We start from the raw sequence: 15,158 nt of genomic DNA, 5'->3' as shown, positions 1-15,158 counted from the left end.
TGGTCCACCTGAGCCTGAAGTTTGACAATCCGATTGTCTGGCAGGAACACTCTGCCCACTTGGGTGTCGAATCGAACTCCCAGATACTCCAGGGACTGAGTCGGGCGCAGCTGGCTCTTCTCCCAGTTGATGATCCATCCCAGGGAGCTCAAAAGAGCAACTACCCGGTCCACAGCTTTGCCGCACTCTGCATAAGAGGGGGCTCGGATCAACCAGTCGTCCAGATAAGGATGGACTTGTACTCCTTCCTTTCGCAGGAAGGCCGCTATGACCACCATTACTTTGGAAAAGGTCCGCGGAGCAGTAGCCAACCCGAAAGGGAGGGCTCTGAACTGGAAGTGTCGGCCCAGGACTGCAAAACGCAGAAAGCGTTGATGAGGAGGCCAGATGGGAATATGCAAGTATGCTTCCTTGATGTCCAAGGATGCCAGGTACTCCCCTGCCTTCACTGCCGCTATAACAGAGCGGAGAGTCTCCATGCGAAAGTGCCGCACTTTCAAGGCCCGATTGACCCCTTTGAGGTCGAGGATAGGCCGGACAGAACCTCCTTTCTTTGGTACCACAAAGTAAATGGAGTAACGCCCCTTGCCAAGCTGACTTTCTGGCACCGGAACGACCGCACCCAGGCGGATCAGATTGTCCAAAGTCTGCTGCACTGCCACAGCTTTGACCGGAGACTTGCAGGGAGAGAGTACAAACCCGTCTCTTAAGGGTCGGCAGAACTCTAGCTTGTAGCCGTCTCTGATGACTTCCAGCACCCAAGCGTCTGAAGTTATTGTGGTCCACTCGCCCAGAAACGAGGACAGCCGTCCTCCAATCTGCACTGGGGCGTGGACCAAGACCCCGTCATTGGGTACGAGACCCTGGGGGAGGACCGGAGGGAGCACCTCCGGGACGGTGGTCTCTGCGAAAGGAATGCTGCTTGGGGGAGAAATTCCTCTTAAAGGAAGAGGGGGCAGAAGAACCCGACCTGCCCGGGCGGTACCGACGGGCTTCCTGAAACCGTCCTCTGGAGGTACCGGGACGAGCACTAGCCCGAGCCCTGACCTCTGGTAACTTCTTGCCCTTAGACGTGCCGAGATCGGTCACGATTTTGTCCAGCTCGACCCCAAAGAGCAGCTTGCCTTTAAAAGGCAATCTAGCCAGGCGGGATTTAGAGGCGTGGTCAGCAGACCAATGTTTCAGCCAAAGCCACCGCCGCGCAGAGACTGTCTGAGCCATGCCTTTAGCTGAGGCTCTCAAGACATCATACAGCAAGTCTGCCAAATAGGCTAAGCCCGATTCCAGGGCCGGCCAATCAGCCCTCAAGGAATGATCCGAGGGGGAAGCCCGCTGCACCATAGTCAGGCACGCCCTGGCCACATAGGAGCCGCAAACTGAGGCCTGCAAACTTAAAGCAGCCGCCTCAAAGGACGACCTTAAGGCCGCCTCCAATCTTCTGTCTTGGGCGTCCTTTAGGGCCGTGCCACCTTCCACCGGCAACGCCGTTTTCTTAGTCACCGCAGTGATTAAAGAATCCACGGTAGGCCACAGATAGGCCTCACGCTCACTCACAGCCAACGGATAGAGGCGGGACATAGCCCTAGCCACTTTAAGGCTCGCTTCTGGGGCATCCCATTGAGCCGAAATTAAGGTGTGCATGGCATCATGCACGTGGAAGGTTCTAGGCGGGCGCTTCGTCCCCAGCATAATGGCAGAGCCAACAGGGGCTGAGGGAGAGACGTCCTCCGGAGAGGAAATCTTCAAAGTGTCCATGGCCTGTAACAACAGGTTGGGCAAATCCTCTGGGCTAAAAAGCCGCGCTGCAGAGGGGTCATCCGCTCCAACCGAGCGGGGATCCGTCTCCTCCAAGGAATCCGCAAAGGACCGTTGGGAGACCTCAGACACGCTGCCCTCATCTACATCGGAGGAGACAAATTCCTCCAAGGCCTGGGAATCAACCCGAGGGCGTTTGCCTCTGGGAACCTCAACCTCTTTACCAGACGAGGGAGCAGGGGCAGCGTTGTGCATGAGGAAGGCCTGATGCAGCAGCAAAACAAACTCGGGGGAGAAACCCCCCAGACTGTGCACTTCCGCAGCCTGGGCAACAGCCCTAGATGCACTCTCAACCGGCGCTCGAAATAGCGGGGGAGAGACATGCTGCGCATCCAAAATGGCGTCCGGCGCGAAACTCCGCGAAGGAGCCGCGCGGGAAGAACGGCTCTTAACATTAGCCGGTTTTGTGCCGTCGCCCAAATTAAGGGCGTTCATGGCATAAATGTCTCCAACCTCAAGGGCGGCCCCCGAAGAAGCCGTCCGAGCCGCGTGGCCGGCCAAGATGGCGGAGGCGAGGAGCGGGGGATGGGCGTTTATGGCGGGAAAAACCGCCACGCCGGAGGAAGGACCGGGACATTCATCGGTCACTAAACTGTCACCCATCAAGGGCGAATCAGGCTGTAAAACCCCCGCATCCCCTCTAGAAGCGCTCCAGCGATCCGGGGAGCGACCCTTTGCGCCCTCGCCCTCCGACGCCATATGCCACGAGGAGAAGAATCGGGGAACCCCCTGCCCGCTAGAAAAAGGTAAAATTACCTGCTTGCCGCTCCGAGCTGTAACGAACTGGTGTCCCAGTGAGTAGCTGCAATGAACGTTTAAATAAACGTCGAAATAAACGCCTTTAAAGACGTTTAAAATTTTTTTTTTTTTTTTTTTTTTTAAACGGAGCCAGCGGGAGGGGGGAGAAAAGGAGGGACCTGGCACCACCAGGTTTGCACTTGCTCAAAAGAGCCCTCAACCCCAGGCCTCAACAAAACCTAAGGATTAGGCTTGGAGGCCTAGCCAGAGCTGCTGCTGTGTGTGACCACCACCTGCTGAGATAGAGAACATACTGAGGAGTTTCCGGCAGCACAGGGTTGCCAGGTGGAAAATTTTTTTCCAGCCCACTGGAGCCCAAAAAACAGCCCAAAAACCGCCCAAACACAAACCCCGCCCCTGACACCCCCACCCCCGCGTCATCACCCCCGCCCCCGCCGTCAACAACCCCGCCCCCGCCGTCACCGGCCCCGCCTCCCACGTCACCGGTCCCGCCTCCCCGTCATCGGCCCCGCCTCTCACGTCATCGGCCCCGCCTCCCCGTCATCGGCCCCGCCTCCCCGTCATCGGCCCCGCCTCCCACGTCATCGGCCCCGCCTCCCACGTCACTAACCCCGCCCAAAACGTCATTAACCCCACCCAAAAACGTCACTAACCCCGCCCCCCCGCGGCCGAAAAAACCGCCCGAAGCGCAAAAACCAGCCCAAAAAACCGCAACCCGCCGCGGGCAAAAATTTCCCGCGGCGGGTCGCGGAAAACCGCCCAATTGGGCGGTAAAACCGCCCACCTGGCAACACTGCGGCAGCACATGACCACATATAGGGAGGCAAAAGTTTGCTCTCTATCTCCACCTGCTGGTAGATGGACACAACCCACCAGTCTATGGATTGATCAGCTTGATGATATGGAAGAAAGGTTTATAACAATTGAGCAGCTTGTCACAATTGGGGATTGGCACCTATGGTGTGCAAAGTCTCCATTTCATCTTCGTTCCCCCTGGGATAGGGGCTCGCATTATGGGCATCCTAAGCACCTTGTCCATCCTGTGCCAACATTTATTGGGAACTTTCCTCACCCTCTCCTTGGTCATTACTGGCTCTGTGATAATGTCCTCCACATGATTCTTCCCCCCACGTATGAGTTTTGTGTATTGGTAACCTTGAATTATTTTCCTAAAGTTATTCCTCTCCTCAAGCCACCATCCCCGCACCGCTCTAAGCGAGAGGCTTTGTCCTTACCCTCTTCCGTTGCCACAGAGGATGAGGCGATTGAATTAGCTCTCCAGTATATCAACTCTACTTATCCTCTGACTAAAAAGAGACTTGTAGCCCTTTCTGCCACGGCCTGGATTCCAATTGGGGGTCCGGTAGCGGGTATTACTGAACTAGGCATGGCTACCCGAAGACTTCAGTCCCTACTCCATGTTTTAGTTCATGAGCTAAACGTGGTAGTCAATGCATTGCAGGATCAAATTAATGAATTAAGTATAGTTTCTCGGTATAACCGTATGGGTCTTGACTACCTTTTTGCAGCCCAGGGTGGCCTCTGCACAGTGCTTAATTCTTCAGAGTGCTGTACTATTGTCATAAATAGGACGCATGTAGTTAGGCATGCCATGGATAAAGTCCTACAGTTGGCTAGCCTTAATGTGGAGGATTACCGAGGAGGATTAGACCTTACCTCCTGGTGGTGGTCATTGACCTCCTGGATACGTCCCTTGTTCATTTCCCTAATAGTTTTAGTTTTAGCAGGATTGTTGTTTTGTTTCTTGGCCTCATGTGCTTCGGCAGTATGCCGTCGGACTTTAACGAGTAGGGTAATGGTGATTCACAAGCCTATTCCTAGAAGTTATGCCCCGGGAGGAGGTATGGAGTTGGGACCACTATAATCTCCAGAGTTTGAGTTGTGAGACTTATCTCTGCATAAGCTGATTTTAGTCTCAAAGGGGGGAATGAGGCAGTGGACAAAAGAAATGATATTAAAGCTTGGTGTTTAAATTCTATTCTACTTTTTAGTTCTGTAAACTAAAGTGATGGAGGAATGCCATATGGTTTAGATTATTTAGAAGTTTAACGTTTGGGTTAAAAAGGTCAGAGAGAGAAACTTTCTTTGACCCCTTGTGAGTGATGGATGGTTAAGGCTAGTTCATAGATATTATTTTACCACAGCTGGAGGCCATTAAATCTTGAGGGGATCAGCAAAGCAAGGCATATTGTAGGTAAAAGGATTAGTTTAAAATGCTAGTTAGAAGGAAACAGGTTAGATATAGATATTCTAGATATTCTAGATACCATTATAAATATTTAGATTGTGCCTTATAAGGAATTTTGATTTCTGCTTATTTTAGAATATGTTTTATTCTGTGTAATTAATAATTCTGTGTGGAATGTCTGTTCAACTCAGTGTTACTTTATAAGTAAGACTGCAGTTGAAGAGGTCAGCATCTGGTTTGACTTATCTACAGTCCTAGCGAGTTCTGTGAAGGAAGCTAATAGGTGAAAAAGGTCAGGACTAGTCAACTTTCTTCTCCTTGATTGATTAGCTAAGTATAGGACTGGCTCTGAAAGTAATAACAAACTATATCTGTATGCCATTAAGCAAGATGGCCCTTGACCCCTTAATGAATGCCAGAGTGCAGTTAGCAGTTTAAGCTATGACTGGGATTATGAAAATAATAATAAAATGCAAGAGTTCTGGTGCCCAATTGTCTAGCGTGAGAGGCCCCAGGTCATAGGTCAGTTAGGATATGTCTGGAACCTATGTAACTGATATTTTGAACATATGTATAGAGATGATTGGTTCAGAGAGGGTAATTAATCTATTCTTTACCATCTGGAAAGTAAGGGGGGCTAGGAGGGGGTTAGAACTGTATATAACTGGGAGCAGAAGCAGCTTACGTCAGAAGAAGGAGCTGAGAAGAAGAGAAGAGAGCTGAAGAGGACAGACAGAAGCCACAAGACACAGAGAGCTGAGAAAGAGAAGAAGAGACTTAGTGCTGATGTCCTACTTTGTTTGCTGGCAAATAAAGAAGATTTCTCCCTCATTCTGGTGTGTGCTGTTTGACTCCTGTAGTACCACAGATTCTGCTAACACTAGTGGTAATTCCTGCAACAAAATGAATCAGAAATTCATGTGAAGAAAATCTATATTTTTTTAATTTTTTTGTAAGGTATAAAGATGAACCTTGTTGCCCTTACCTTTTCTGCTACTAGGTGTGAGAACTTTTAAAACAAGTCTTCTTTGAGAAATTCCCCCACTTAAAGTCTGGGACCTTCAGTGTTAAATAAGCCCTTTCCTGGGTGGGTGCGGATGGCAGAAGCTGCTACTACTCTAAGCAACAGCCTAGTCTTGCCTAATGTTTGGGCCGGGTCTTCATGACAGGGGGAGGAAGGAAGGAAAGGCGGCAGCAGCAGCAGCAGCAGAGAGTGAGCTTTGGGAGGAGGAGATCTGACTGCAGCAGCAGCAGCAGCAGCAGCGAAATGGCTCTTGCAAAACAGCTCTATGGGAAGTGATGACACCACACGTAGCTCTTTTAATAACTTCCTTATTGTAGACAACACAGCAGCAGCCTGGAGTCCAGACGCGGTCCCTGACACCCCGGCACGAGGACACCTCCTCTGCCCCCTGGGGAGGGGGAACTGTCACAGCAGCCATGGCAGGCAGAGGCGGCTTCCCTTTGCCCCCTGCAGGCAGCCCCCTGCCCCCGGGAGGAGCTCTGCGGGGGCCCCTGGTTCCCACAGGAGGAGGAGGAGGAGGATACAGAGCCATGGCGGGCCCGGCCGCTGCTCCTTACCAGGTAAGAGAAGAGGGGGAGGGGGAGCTGGGTTTACCTGAGACTCGCTTGAGCCCCCCGGGCGGCACCTTTCAGTCAAATCAGGGGAGGGGGAGGGGGGGGAGGGGGAGCTGGGTTTACCTGAGACTCGCTCGGAGCCCCCCGGGCGGCACCTTTCAGTCAAATCAGAGGAGGGGGAGACGGAGCTCGGTTTACCTAAGACTCGGCACCTTTGTGCTCACTGAGCAGGTTATTATTTTTATTGTTCTTTAAAAACCAACTTTACTTTGTTTCTCCAGCCCGCACGGTGGGGGCAGGGGCGCCCGTTAGATATATGACAGTTGGAAATAAACTGCCGGAACCGGTTTAAATTAAAACGTAAATAAGTAAAAAAACAAAAGTGGGGCGGAGCTTCAACTGTTCTTTTCCTCATTTAAAGCAGCTCGCGCCAGTGATGACAGTGGCCGTTTTTATTTATGTTTATCGGCGTTGCAACACCACCACACCAGTAGCTCTTCTCCCTCGTGCATGGAAATCTGGGAATCAGTATTCAGGTGCAAAAGAGGAGCTGCCTCTCTACAGGGAAAGATGCTGAAAGCAAACCAGGCTAAGGAGCCTTTCGTTTAGCTAGTCCAGGGGTCCTCCAGGGCCACAACCCAGCCGGGTTTTCAGGATTTCCCCAACGAAAATTCCTGACATCTTTTTGCATACAATGGCAGCAATTCATGCAAATAGATCTCATGCATATTCATTGGGGAGATACTGAAAACCCGACTGGGTTGTGGCCCTCGAGGACCAGAGTTGCCCACCCCTGAGCTAGTCTAAATGGAACGTTATTGTGCTGTTCCATTGCGTTCTAAAAATAGCGCAGAGAACGCGGGGTGTTATTGGACCTAATTGCATGCAAATTTAAGCATTCAATTATCTCTGAGCATGGGGTAGAAGTGTGGGAGGACATGCTCAGGCACAATTCTCCCTGACAGGTCGAGGCTGTCAAAAGCCCAGACCTGTCAAACACAGGGGCTGGAGGCCCATGGGACCACCAGACCTCAACTATCCTTGTCCTGAGCAAGGCAAAATGGGAGCTGGTGGTCCAGTGGACCTCTGGTACCCCCGAACCCCCCCCCCCCCCCCGACACAGGTTCAGGGAGAACTGGAGATCCGGTGGGTCTCCAGCCCCCCTAACCCCCCTCAGCATTTCTAACAAGACTCTGGTGGCCTAATGGGCAACCGAGACCCTCCCACCCCAGCGACGGGGGGGGGGGACTGGAGGTCCAGAGGACCTCCAGGCCCCCCCGACCCCATTTCAGGGGGACTGGACATCCAGTGGGTCTCCAGCCCCCCCTAACCCCCCCCCCCCCAAGCATAGCATTTCTTACAAGTTCCTGGTGGCCAAGTGGGTGACCGACAAACCCACCCCCACCCCATCAACAGGGGGCTGGAGGTCCCTCCCGACCCCATTTCAGGGGGGCTGGTCATCCGGTGGGTCTCCAGCACCCCCTAAGCTCCCCCCTCAAGCATTAACGAGAAGTCCCTGGTTGTCTAGTGGGCCACTGTCAATGCCCCCACCTCCCTACCTCGAGTTGGAGGAGGGAGGTGGCCTCCCTCTTCCTTCAATGCCGCCTGCAAAATGGCACCCAGCCCTGCCCAGTGTATTCTTCACATGTATGGGAGTTTCTTCCTTATATGATGTGAAGTCCCACCCCGCGCATCCCAGGATACACTAGGCAGGGCTGGGCGCCGCCATTTTGCAAGTGGCATCAAAGGAACAGGAGGCAGGCAGGCTACCTTCCTCCTCCAACTCAAGGTAGGGGTTGGGGGGGTAGGGGGATTGACAGTGGCCAACTGGACTGCCAGGGACCTCTTGCTAATGCTTGGGAGGCTGGAGACCTCCCTGAACTGTGTTGGGGGGACCGGGGGTCGGTTGGCCACTGGGCCACCAGGGACTTATTAGAAATGCTGGGGGGGTGGGTTGGGGGGGGGGGACTGGAGGATCTCCAGCCCTCCCTAAACCTGGGTCGGGGAGACCGGAGGTCCACCTGACCTCCAGACCTCTGTTGCTGGGGGGGGGGGGGGGGGGGGGTTGCTTCATTGGGAGGAATGGGGGCCTGCTCGGAACTGGCATAGGGTTTTTGCAGCCAGCGAGCCAATCTTTGGTGCACTGGTCACTGATCATTGGGGATGAATAGATTTAGCATACACTTGCATGCTATTTGCTCTGAGCCCTGTTTTGCATACATTTGCATGCTAGTTGCATTCAGAGCCCGCGAGTGCGTTGTTTCACTGGGCGGTAGTAAACACAGGCACTAGTATGGCACTAACAGCCTCTAGTGCCTGTGTTTGTTTCTGATCATCCCTGTGCTAATGCATAGGCTTTCAGCGCTGCTTTTACAGTGCACAGAAGCAGTGACGAAAAATCCCTTTGCAAAGGAGCTTGCTGGTATTCAAATAACGCTATTAGCGATTCCCTTCAAAGCTCAAGGGCACTCCTGCACGGTCATTATATTTTTAGCATAGAGTGCAAGACTAGTTTGCGCCCCTCATCAGTTTGAACTTGTAGCTATGCCTCTTAACAAGGAGGCTGCATAGCAGCGCAGCACACCTCCCCTCCCTTCACCAGTTCTGGCACCAGAACATTGCTCAACAGCTTCTGCTCCTCAAATCACCACTTTACTCTCCAGACTCTCTTTAGTACATAAGTAATGCCATACTGGGAAAAGACCAAGGGTCCATCGAGCCCAGCATCCTGTCCACGACAGCGGCCAATCCAGGCCAAGGGCACCTGGCAAGCTTCCCAAACGTACAAACATTCTATACATGTTATTCCTGGAATTGTGGATGTTTCCCAAGTCCATTTAGTAGCGGTTTATGGACTTTCAGTGCTTTGTTCTTCAATACAAACTTGGTTGCTATTGCAGTGTTGCCAGATGTCAAAAATCTTTGCAGCCCAAAAGTAGCACAATATTAATATGAATATTAAGGTCAATAGGACTATTAATAAGGTGCCCATAATCATAAACAATCAGCAGCAGCACAATCAGCACAATAATCTGCATCATCATCATCATTATAAGTAGCACAAATTCATAATCCATCCTTCCACAAAAGGTGCAAGTTCCCACCACAAACCTTCTCTCTTTTGATCTAAGCACAGAAAAAAAAGATTTTACTTCTCCCAGGTTTCAACATAAACCATGTTTAATGTGGGATATAAATGCTATAAATAAGTAAATAAATAGAAACTCCGAGGGCCAGATGCACAAAGCTTACCGTGCTATTAACATCTGCAAACGTTTACGTAGCTAGTAGTGTACAAAGGGGTTTTCCGTGGCTGTAACGTACTGTTAGCAGCCATTGAGAACCCCATGCAAATATACTTTAATGAGCTTATTCGTAGTCTAATGTGTATTGCAGGGGATGCACATCTCCAGAGCATCCCTAATTTAATGAACAGATTTTACGGTTTCTCTCGAGCTGTCTGAGAGGAGAGAAGCACAAGCTGGAAGCTATAAAGGCTGGATGCTTGTGCCTCTTTGTGACCCCCCCCCCCCCCCCCCGAATTAAAAAAAAAAAGTTTCCCTGGTGGTCCAATGGAGCACAACACCCCCCTGCATCTTGTATTTTTTATTTTCCTGGTGGCCCAATGGACCCCCCCCCCCCCCAATGACCCTGGAACCTTTTTAAAAAATATCCCCTGGTGGTCCAGTGGACCAAACCCCTTCCCCTGCACAGGCACACACCCCTCCCCCTCTCTGTACCTTTACAACAAGGTAGAGGCAGGACAGGAGGAGCAACAGCTCCTCCCTCGGGCCTGCCCGGAACAAAATGGCGACACTCAGGCCCTGCCCAGCACATTCTGGGATGCACTGGGCAGGGCTAAACATCATATAAGGAGGAAAAAAGCCTCCCATACTCTACCCATGTTTACATCCTTCGCACTTACGTGGTAAGTGATGTTGGCCTGTATGTACTACTACTACTACTACTGTTTAACATTTCTAAAGCGCTACCAGGGTTGCGCAGCGCTTTACAATTAACAAAGAAGGACAGTCAATCAAGATTGAGGCAGTCTAGATTTCCTGGATAGAGGTACAATGGTTAGGTGCCGAAAGCGACATTGAAGAGGTGGGCTTTGAGCAAGGATTTGAAGATGGGTAAGGAGGGGGCTTGGCGTATGGGCTCAGGGAGTTTATTCCACGCATAGGGTGAAGCGAGGCAGAAAGGGCGGAGTCTGGAGTTGGCGGTGGTGGAGAAGGGTACTGAGAGGAGGGATTTGTCCTGTGAGCGGAGGTTACTGGTAGGAGCGTAAGGGGAGATGAGGGTAGAGAGGTAGTGAGGGGCTGCAGATTGAGTGCATTTGTAGGTTAGTAGGAGAAACTTGAACTGTATGCGGTACCTGATCGGAAGCCAGTGAAGTGACTTGAGGAGAGGGGTGATATGAGCATATTTATTTATTTATTGCATTTGTATCCCACATTTTCCCACCTTTTTGCGGGTTCAGTGTGGCTTACAATATATTATGAATCATGGAAATACAATTTGTTACAACTCGGTTATGGATTACATTGTGATGAGTTATGCGAGACAAAGTCAGAGTATCGTTATGGAATATAATAATGGAAAAAAGCACTGAAACATTGGAAGGAAATAACGGAAACAAAAAGGGGCAATATATAATAACAGGAAAACATTTGGTATACATTTTCTGTGAGTAAAGGTATGAGTGTGGTGAGATTACGGGGGATGAGAATTCAGAAGTGGCTGTATTGATGCATTACTGAACAGTGAGTGTGGGCTTTATGTGTTTTGGTTCTTTCCGTAAATTTTCTCAAAAAGATGGGTCTTCAATAGTTTGCGGAAGGTGGCTTGCTCGTAATATCGGTCTAGGCGGAAGATAAGACGCGCAGCAGAGTTCTAAACAGATTTAAGGGGGATAGATGGTTAAGTGGGATGCCAGTGAGGAGTAGGTTGCAGTAGTCAAGGCGAGAGGTAATGAGAGAATGGATGAGAGTTTGGGTGGTGTGCTCAGAGAGGAAAGGGCGAATTTTGCTGATGTTATAGAGAAAGAAGCGACAGGTCTTGGCTGTCTGCTGGATATGGGCAGAGAAGGAGAGGGAGGAGTTGAAGATGACTCCGAGGTTGCGGGCAGATGAGACGGGGTGGATGAGGGTGTTATCGACTGAAATAGAGAGTGGAGGGAGAGGAGAAGTGGGTTTGGGTGGAAAGACAATGAGCTCGGTCTTGGCCATGTTCAGTTTCAGGTGGCGGTTGGACATCCAGGCAGCAATGTCGGATAAGCAGGCTGATACTTTGTCCTTGGTTTCCGCAGTGATGTCTGGTGTGGAGAGATAAAGCTGGGTGTCGTCAGCATAAAGATGATATTGGAAACCATGAGATGAGATCAGCGAGCCCAGGGAAGAGGTGTAGATTGAAAAAAGAAGGGGTCCAAGAACAGATCCCTGAGGAACTCCAACAGAGAGCGGGATGGGGGTGGAGGAAGATCCATGAGACTGTACTCTGAAGGTATGGTGGGAGAGATAAGAGGAGAACCAGGAGAGGACAGAGCCCTGGAACTCAAATGAGGATAGTGTAGCAAGAAGTAAATTATGATTGACAGTGTCAAAAGCGGCGGATAGGTCGAGGAGGATGAGGATGGAGTAGTGACCTTTGGATTTGGCAAAGAACAGGTCATTACAGACTTTAGTGAGTGCCGTTTCTGTCGAGTGTAGAGGGCGAAAACCGGATTGAAGCAGAACGAGGATGGCATGAGAGGAGAGAAACTCAAGACAGTGGCTGTGAACGGCGCGTTCAAGTATCTTGGAGAGGAAGGGTAGGAGGGAGATGGGGCGGTAGTTGGAAGGGCAGGTAGGGTCTAGTGATGGTTTTTTGATGAGTGGTGTGACTACAGCATGCTTGAAGGAGTCAGGGACAGTTGCAGTGGAGAGAGAGAGGTTGAGGATATGACAGATGGGGGGGGGGGGGTGACAGTAGGAGAGATGGTGTTTAGTAAGTTAGTGGGGATGGGATCAGAGGGACAGGTGGTGCATTTCGAGGAGGAAAGAAGGTGGGCGGTTTCCTCCTCGGTGATATCAGGAAAAGAGGAGAAGGAGGCCTGGGTTGGTTGGTTGAGGGAGTGGGCATGGGCATAGATTGGAGGGGGGCGAGGGGGGACAGTGCTCCCCCCAAACGACGACGATGACTTAACAATAACATTATAAAAAAAAAAAAACAAGAAGATTAAGGTCTGAGATCCATCATGACCCATCCCTTCGGATGTGACTACTGTTGCCGCATACGTTCCCCCAATTAAGCGGGTGTTGTTGTTGGTTTTTTTTTTTTTTTTTTACAGCTGAGCTAAGCGGTTGTTTGTTATTAGTTCCTGACCAGCAACTCACGGTCCAGCGCAGCCTGGGAGCCAGCCAACTCGGAGGTTGGACAGGTCCCGCCCCCTTTGAGTAGACAGCCTTTGCTGCCAGGATCGGGGTGACGCCGCGCATGCTCCCTTGCAGTAGGCTAGAATGGCGGCTGATTTGGACTGGAGTTAATGCTGCTGGGGGAGGTGTCAGTAAGTGGTTTGCTGTGCTGGATAAAAGAGCGCCAAGAGCATCAGGTACCCGAGGTAACAACCACCTTCTCTTCTTTCCTCCTCCTAAAAAAAAAAAAAAAACAACATACGGACCTTCTTTGTATTACTAAAGTAAGCTAAGTACGGAAAGGATTCCCCCTCCCCCCCCCCCAAAAAAAAAGTTATGGGAAAAGATAGGGTGCTAGTTAAGCGTAGCAGAAAGCTGAGCCGTCCGTTTCTATAACATCTCCCGTTAACGGAAGGATGTGCCTGGAGCCAGGCGCTGTGAGATGCTGACACCCCCACGCACTCGGTCGCAAATTGCGGCTGAACTGTTTTGCATCTTTTTGCTCGTGAGCAGCTTCTTTCCTTATGTTTGAGCTAGGCCGCTAGCCATCTTTCAAGACCTTTCACAGAACCTTTTCTATGAAGGAAGGAAGGGAGAAAGAGCTGGCTTGATATCTCATACATATTCATTATGGTTATTCACAATAAAAGCCAGCTGTTTTACCCTTCCTTCCTCCATATTAGCATATTCATTTGTGTATATATATATATATATATATATATATATATATATATATTGTAAACAGGCTCGTACTGGTGAAGTTCACGCAACCTCCTTCCCACCAGCTCAGCTCTCTGTTTGTTCTTCTTAGGGATCTTTTTTTTCTCTCTTGGGCCTGATTTGGGGGATTAGCAACCCAACCTCCTTTTTCCCCTAGAGCTAGGCTGTTTCAAACACAGTCCAAATATAACCAGGCTTCTCTCAGCCCAGTTCAATAAAGCCAGGCTGTTTCAAACACAGTCCAAATATAACCAGGCTTCTCTCAGCCCAGTTCAATAAAGCCAGGCTGTTGCAACCACAGTCCAAATATAACCCGGCTTCTCTCAGCACAGTTCAATTAAGCCAGGCTGTTGCAAACACAGTCCAAGTACAACCAGGCTTCTCTCAGCACAGTTCAATTAAGCCAGGCTGTTGCAAACACAGTCCAAGTACAACCAGGCTTCTCTCAGCACAGTTCAATTAAGCCAGGCTGTTGCAAACACAGTCCAAGTACAACCAGGCTTCTCTCAGCACAGTTCAATTAAGCCTCAGGCTGTTGCAAACACAGTCCAAGTACAACCCAGGCTTCTCTCAGCATGGTTAAATAAAGCCTCAGGCTGTTGCAAACACAGTCCAAGTACAACCCAGGCTTCTCTCAGCATGGTTAAATAAAGCCTCAGGCTGTTGCAAACACAGTCCAAGTACAACCCAGGCTTCTCTCAGCATGGTTAAATAAAGCCTCAGGCTGTTGCAAACACAGTCCAAGTACAACCCAGGCTTCTCTCAGCATGGTTAAATAAAGCCTCAGGCTGTTGCAAACACAGTCCAAGTACAACCCAGGCTTCTCTCAGCATGGTTAAATAAAGCCTCAGGCTGTTGCAAACACAGTCCAAGTACAACCCAGGCTTCTCTCAGCATAGTTCAATAAAGCCTCAGGCTGTTGCAAACACAGTCCAAGTACAACCCAGGCTTCTCTCAGCACGGTTCAATAAAGCCTCAGGCTGTTGCAAACACAGTCCAAGTACAACCCAGGCTTCTCTCAGCATGGTTAAATAAAGCCTCAGGCTGTTGCAAACACAGTCCAAGTACAACCCAGGCTTCTCTCAGCATAGTTCAATAAAGCCTCAGGCTGTTGCAAACACAGTCCAAGTACAACCCAGGCTTCTCTCAGCACAGTTCAATAAAGCCTCAGGCTGTTGCAAACACAGTCCAAGTACAACCCAGGCTTCTCTCAGCATGGTTAAATAAAGCCTCAGGCTGTTGCAAACACAGTCCAAGTACAACCCAGGCTTCTCTCAGCATAGTTCAATAAAGCCTCAGGCTGTTGCAAACACAGTCCAAGTACAACCCAGGCTTCTCTCAGCACAGTTCAATAAAGCCTCAGGCTGTTGCAAACACAGTTCAAGTACAACCCAGGCTTCTCTCAGCACAGTTCAATAAAGCCTCAGGCTGTTTCAAACACAGGCCCAAAATATAGCCAGGCTTTTCAAACACAGTCTCCAAAATATAGCCAGGCTTTGCAAACCCAGTCTCAATGGCAGCACTGCTTTTTAAACCTAGTCCCCATTGAAGCAATGCTTTTCCAAACACAGCCCTAATTGCAATAAGGCTCTTTTAAACACAGTCCCAATTGCAGCACTGCTTTTTAAACACAGTCCCCATTGAATTCCGGCTTTGTGCGGGGTCAAAGCCTCGGGTCCCAC

The 15,158-nt window shown here is 50.3% G+C and overlaps 1 protein-coding gene across 1 annotated transcript in view; it reads left to right on the top strand.

Moving 5' to 3' along the window:
* The first annotated feature begins 6,136 nt into the window (after positions 1-6,136).
* The window catches only part of SMARCD2 (SWI/SNF related, matrix associated, actin dependent regulator of chromatin, subfamily d, member 2), a 234,228-nt gene continuing 225,206 nt past the window's right edge, over positions 6,137-15,158 (top strand). The window contains exon 1 of the mRNA XM_030221750.1: positions 6,137-6,367. Within this exon, the coding sequence (XP_030077610.1) occupies positions 6,224-6,367 (144 nt within the window). The 5' untranslated portion in view covers positions 6,137-6,223. The remainder of the gene's footprint in view (positions 6,368-15,158) is intronic.

The sequence above is a fragment of the Microcaecilia unicolor genome, chromosome 12 (genome assembly GCF_901765095.1).
Source record: "Microcaecilia unicolor chromosome 12, aMicUni1.1, whole genome shotgun sequence".
NCBI classification, from domain to species: Eukaryota; Metazoa; Chordata; class Amphibia; order Gymnophiona; family Siphonopidae; genus Microcaecilia; species Microcaecilia unicolor.
The sequence above is the reverse complement of the archived record's forward strand: the minus strand, read 5'-3'. Positions and strand labels throughout refer to the sequence as shown.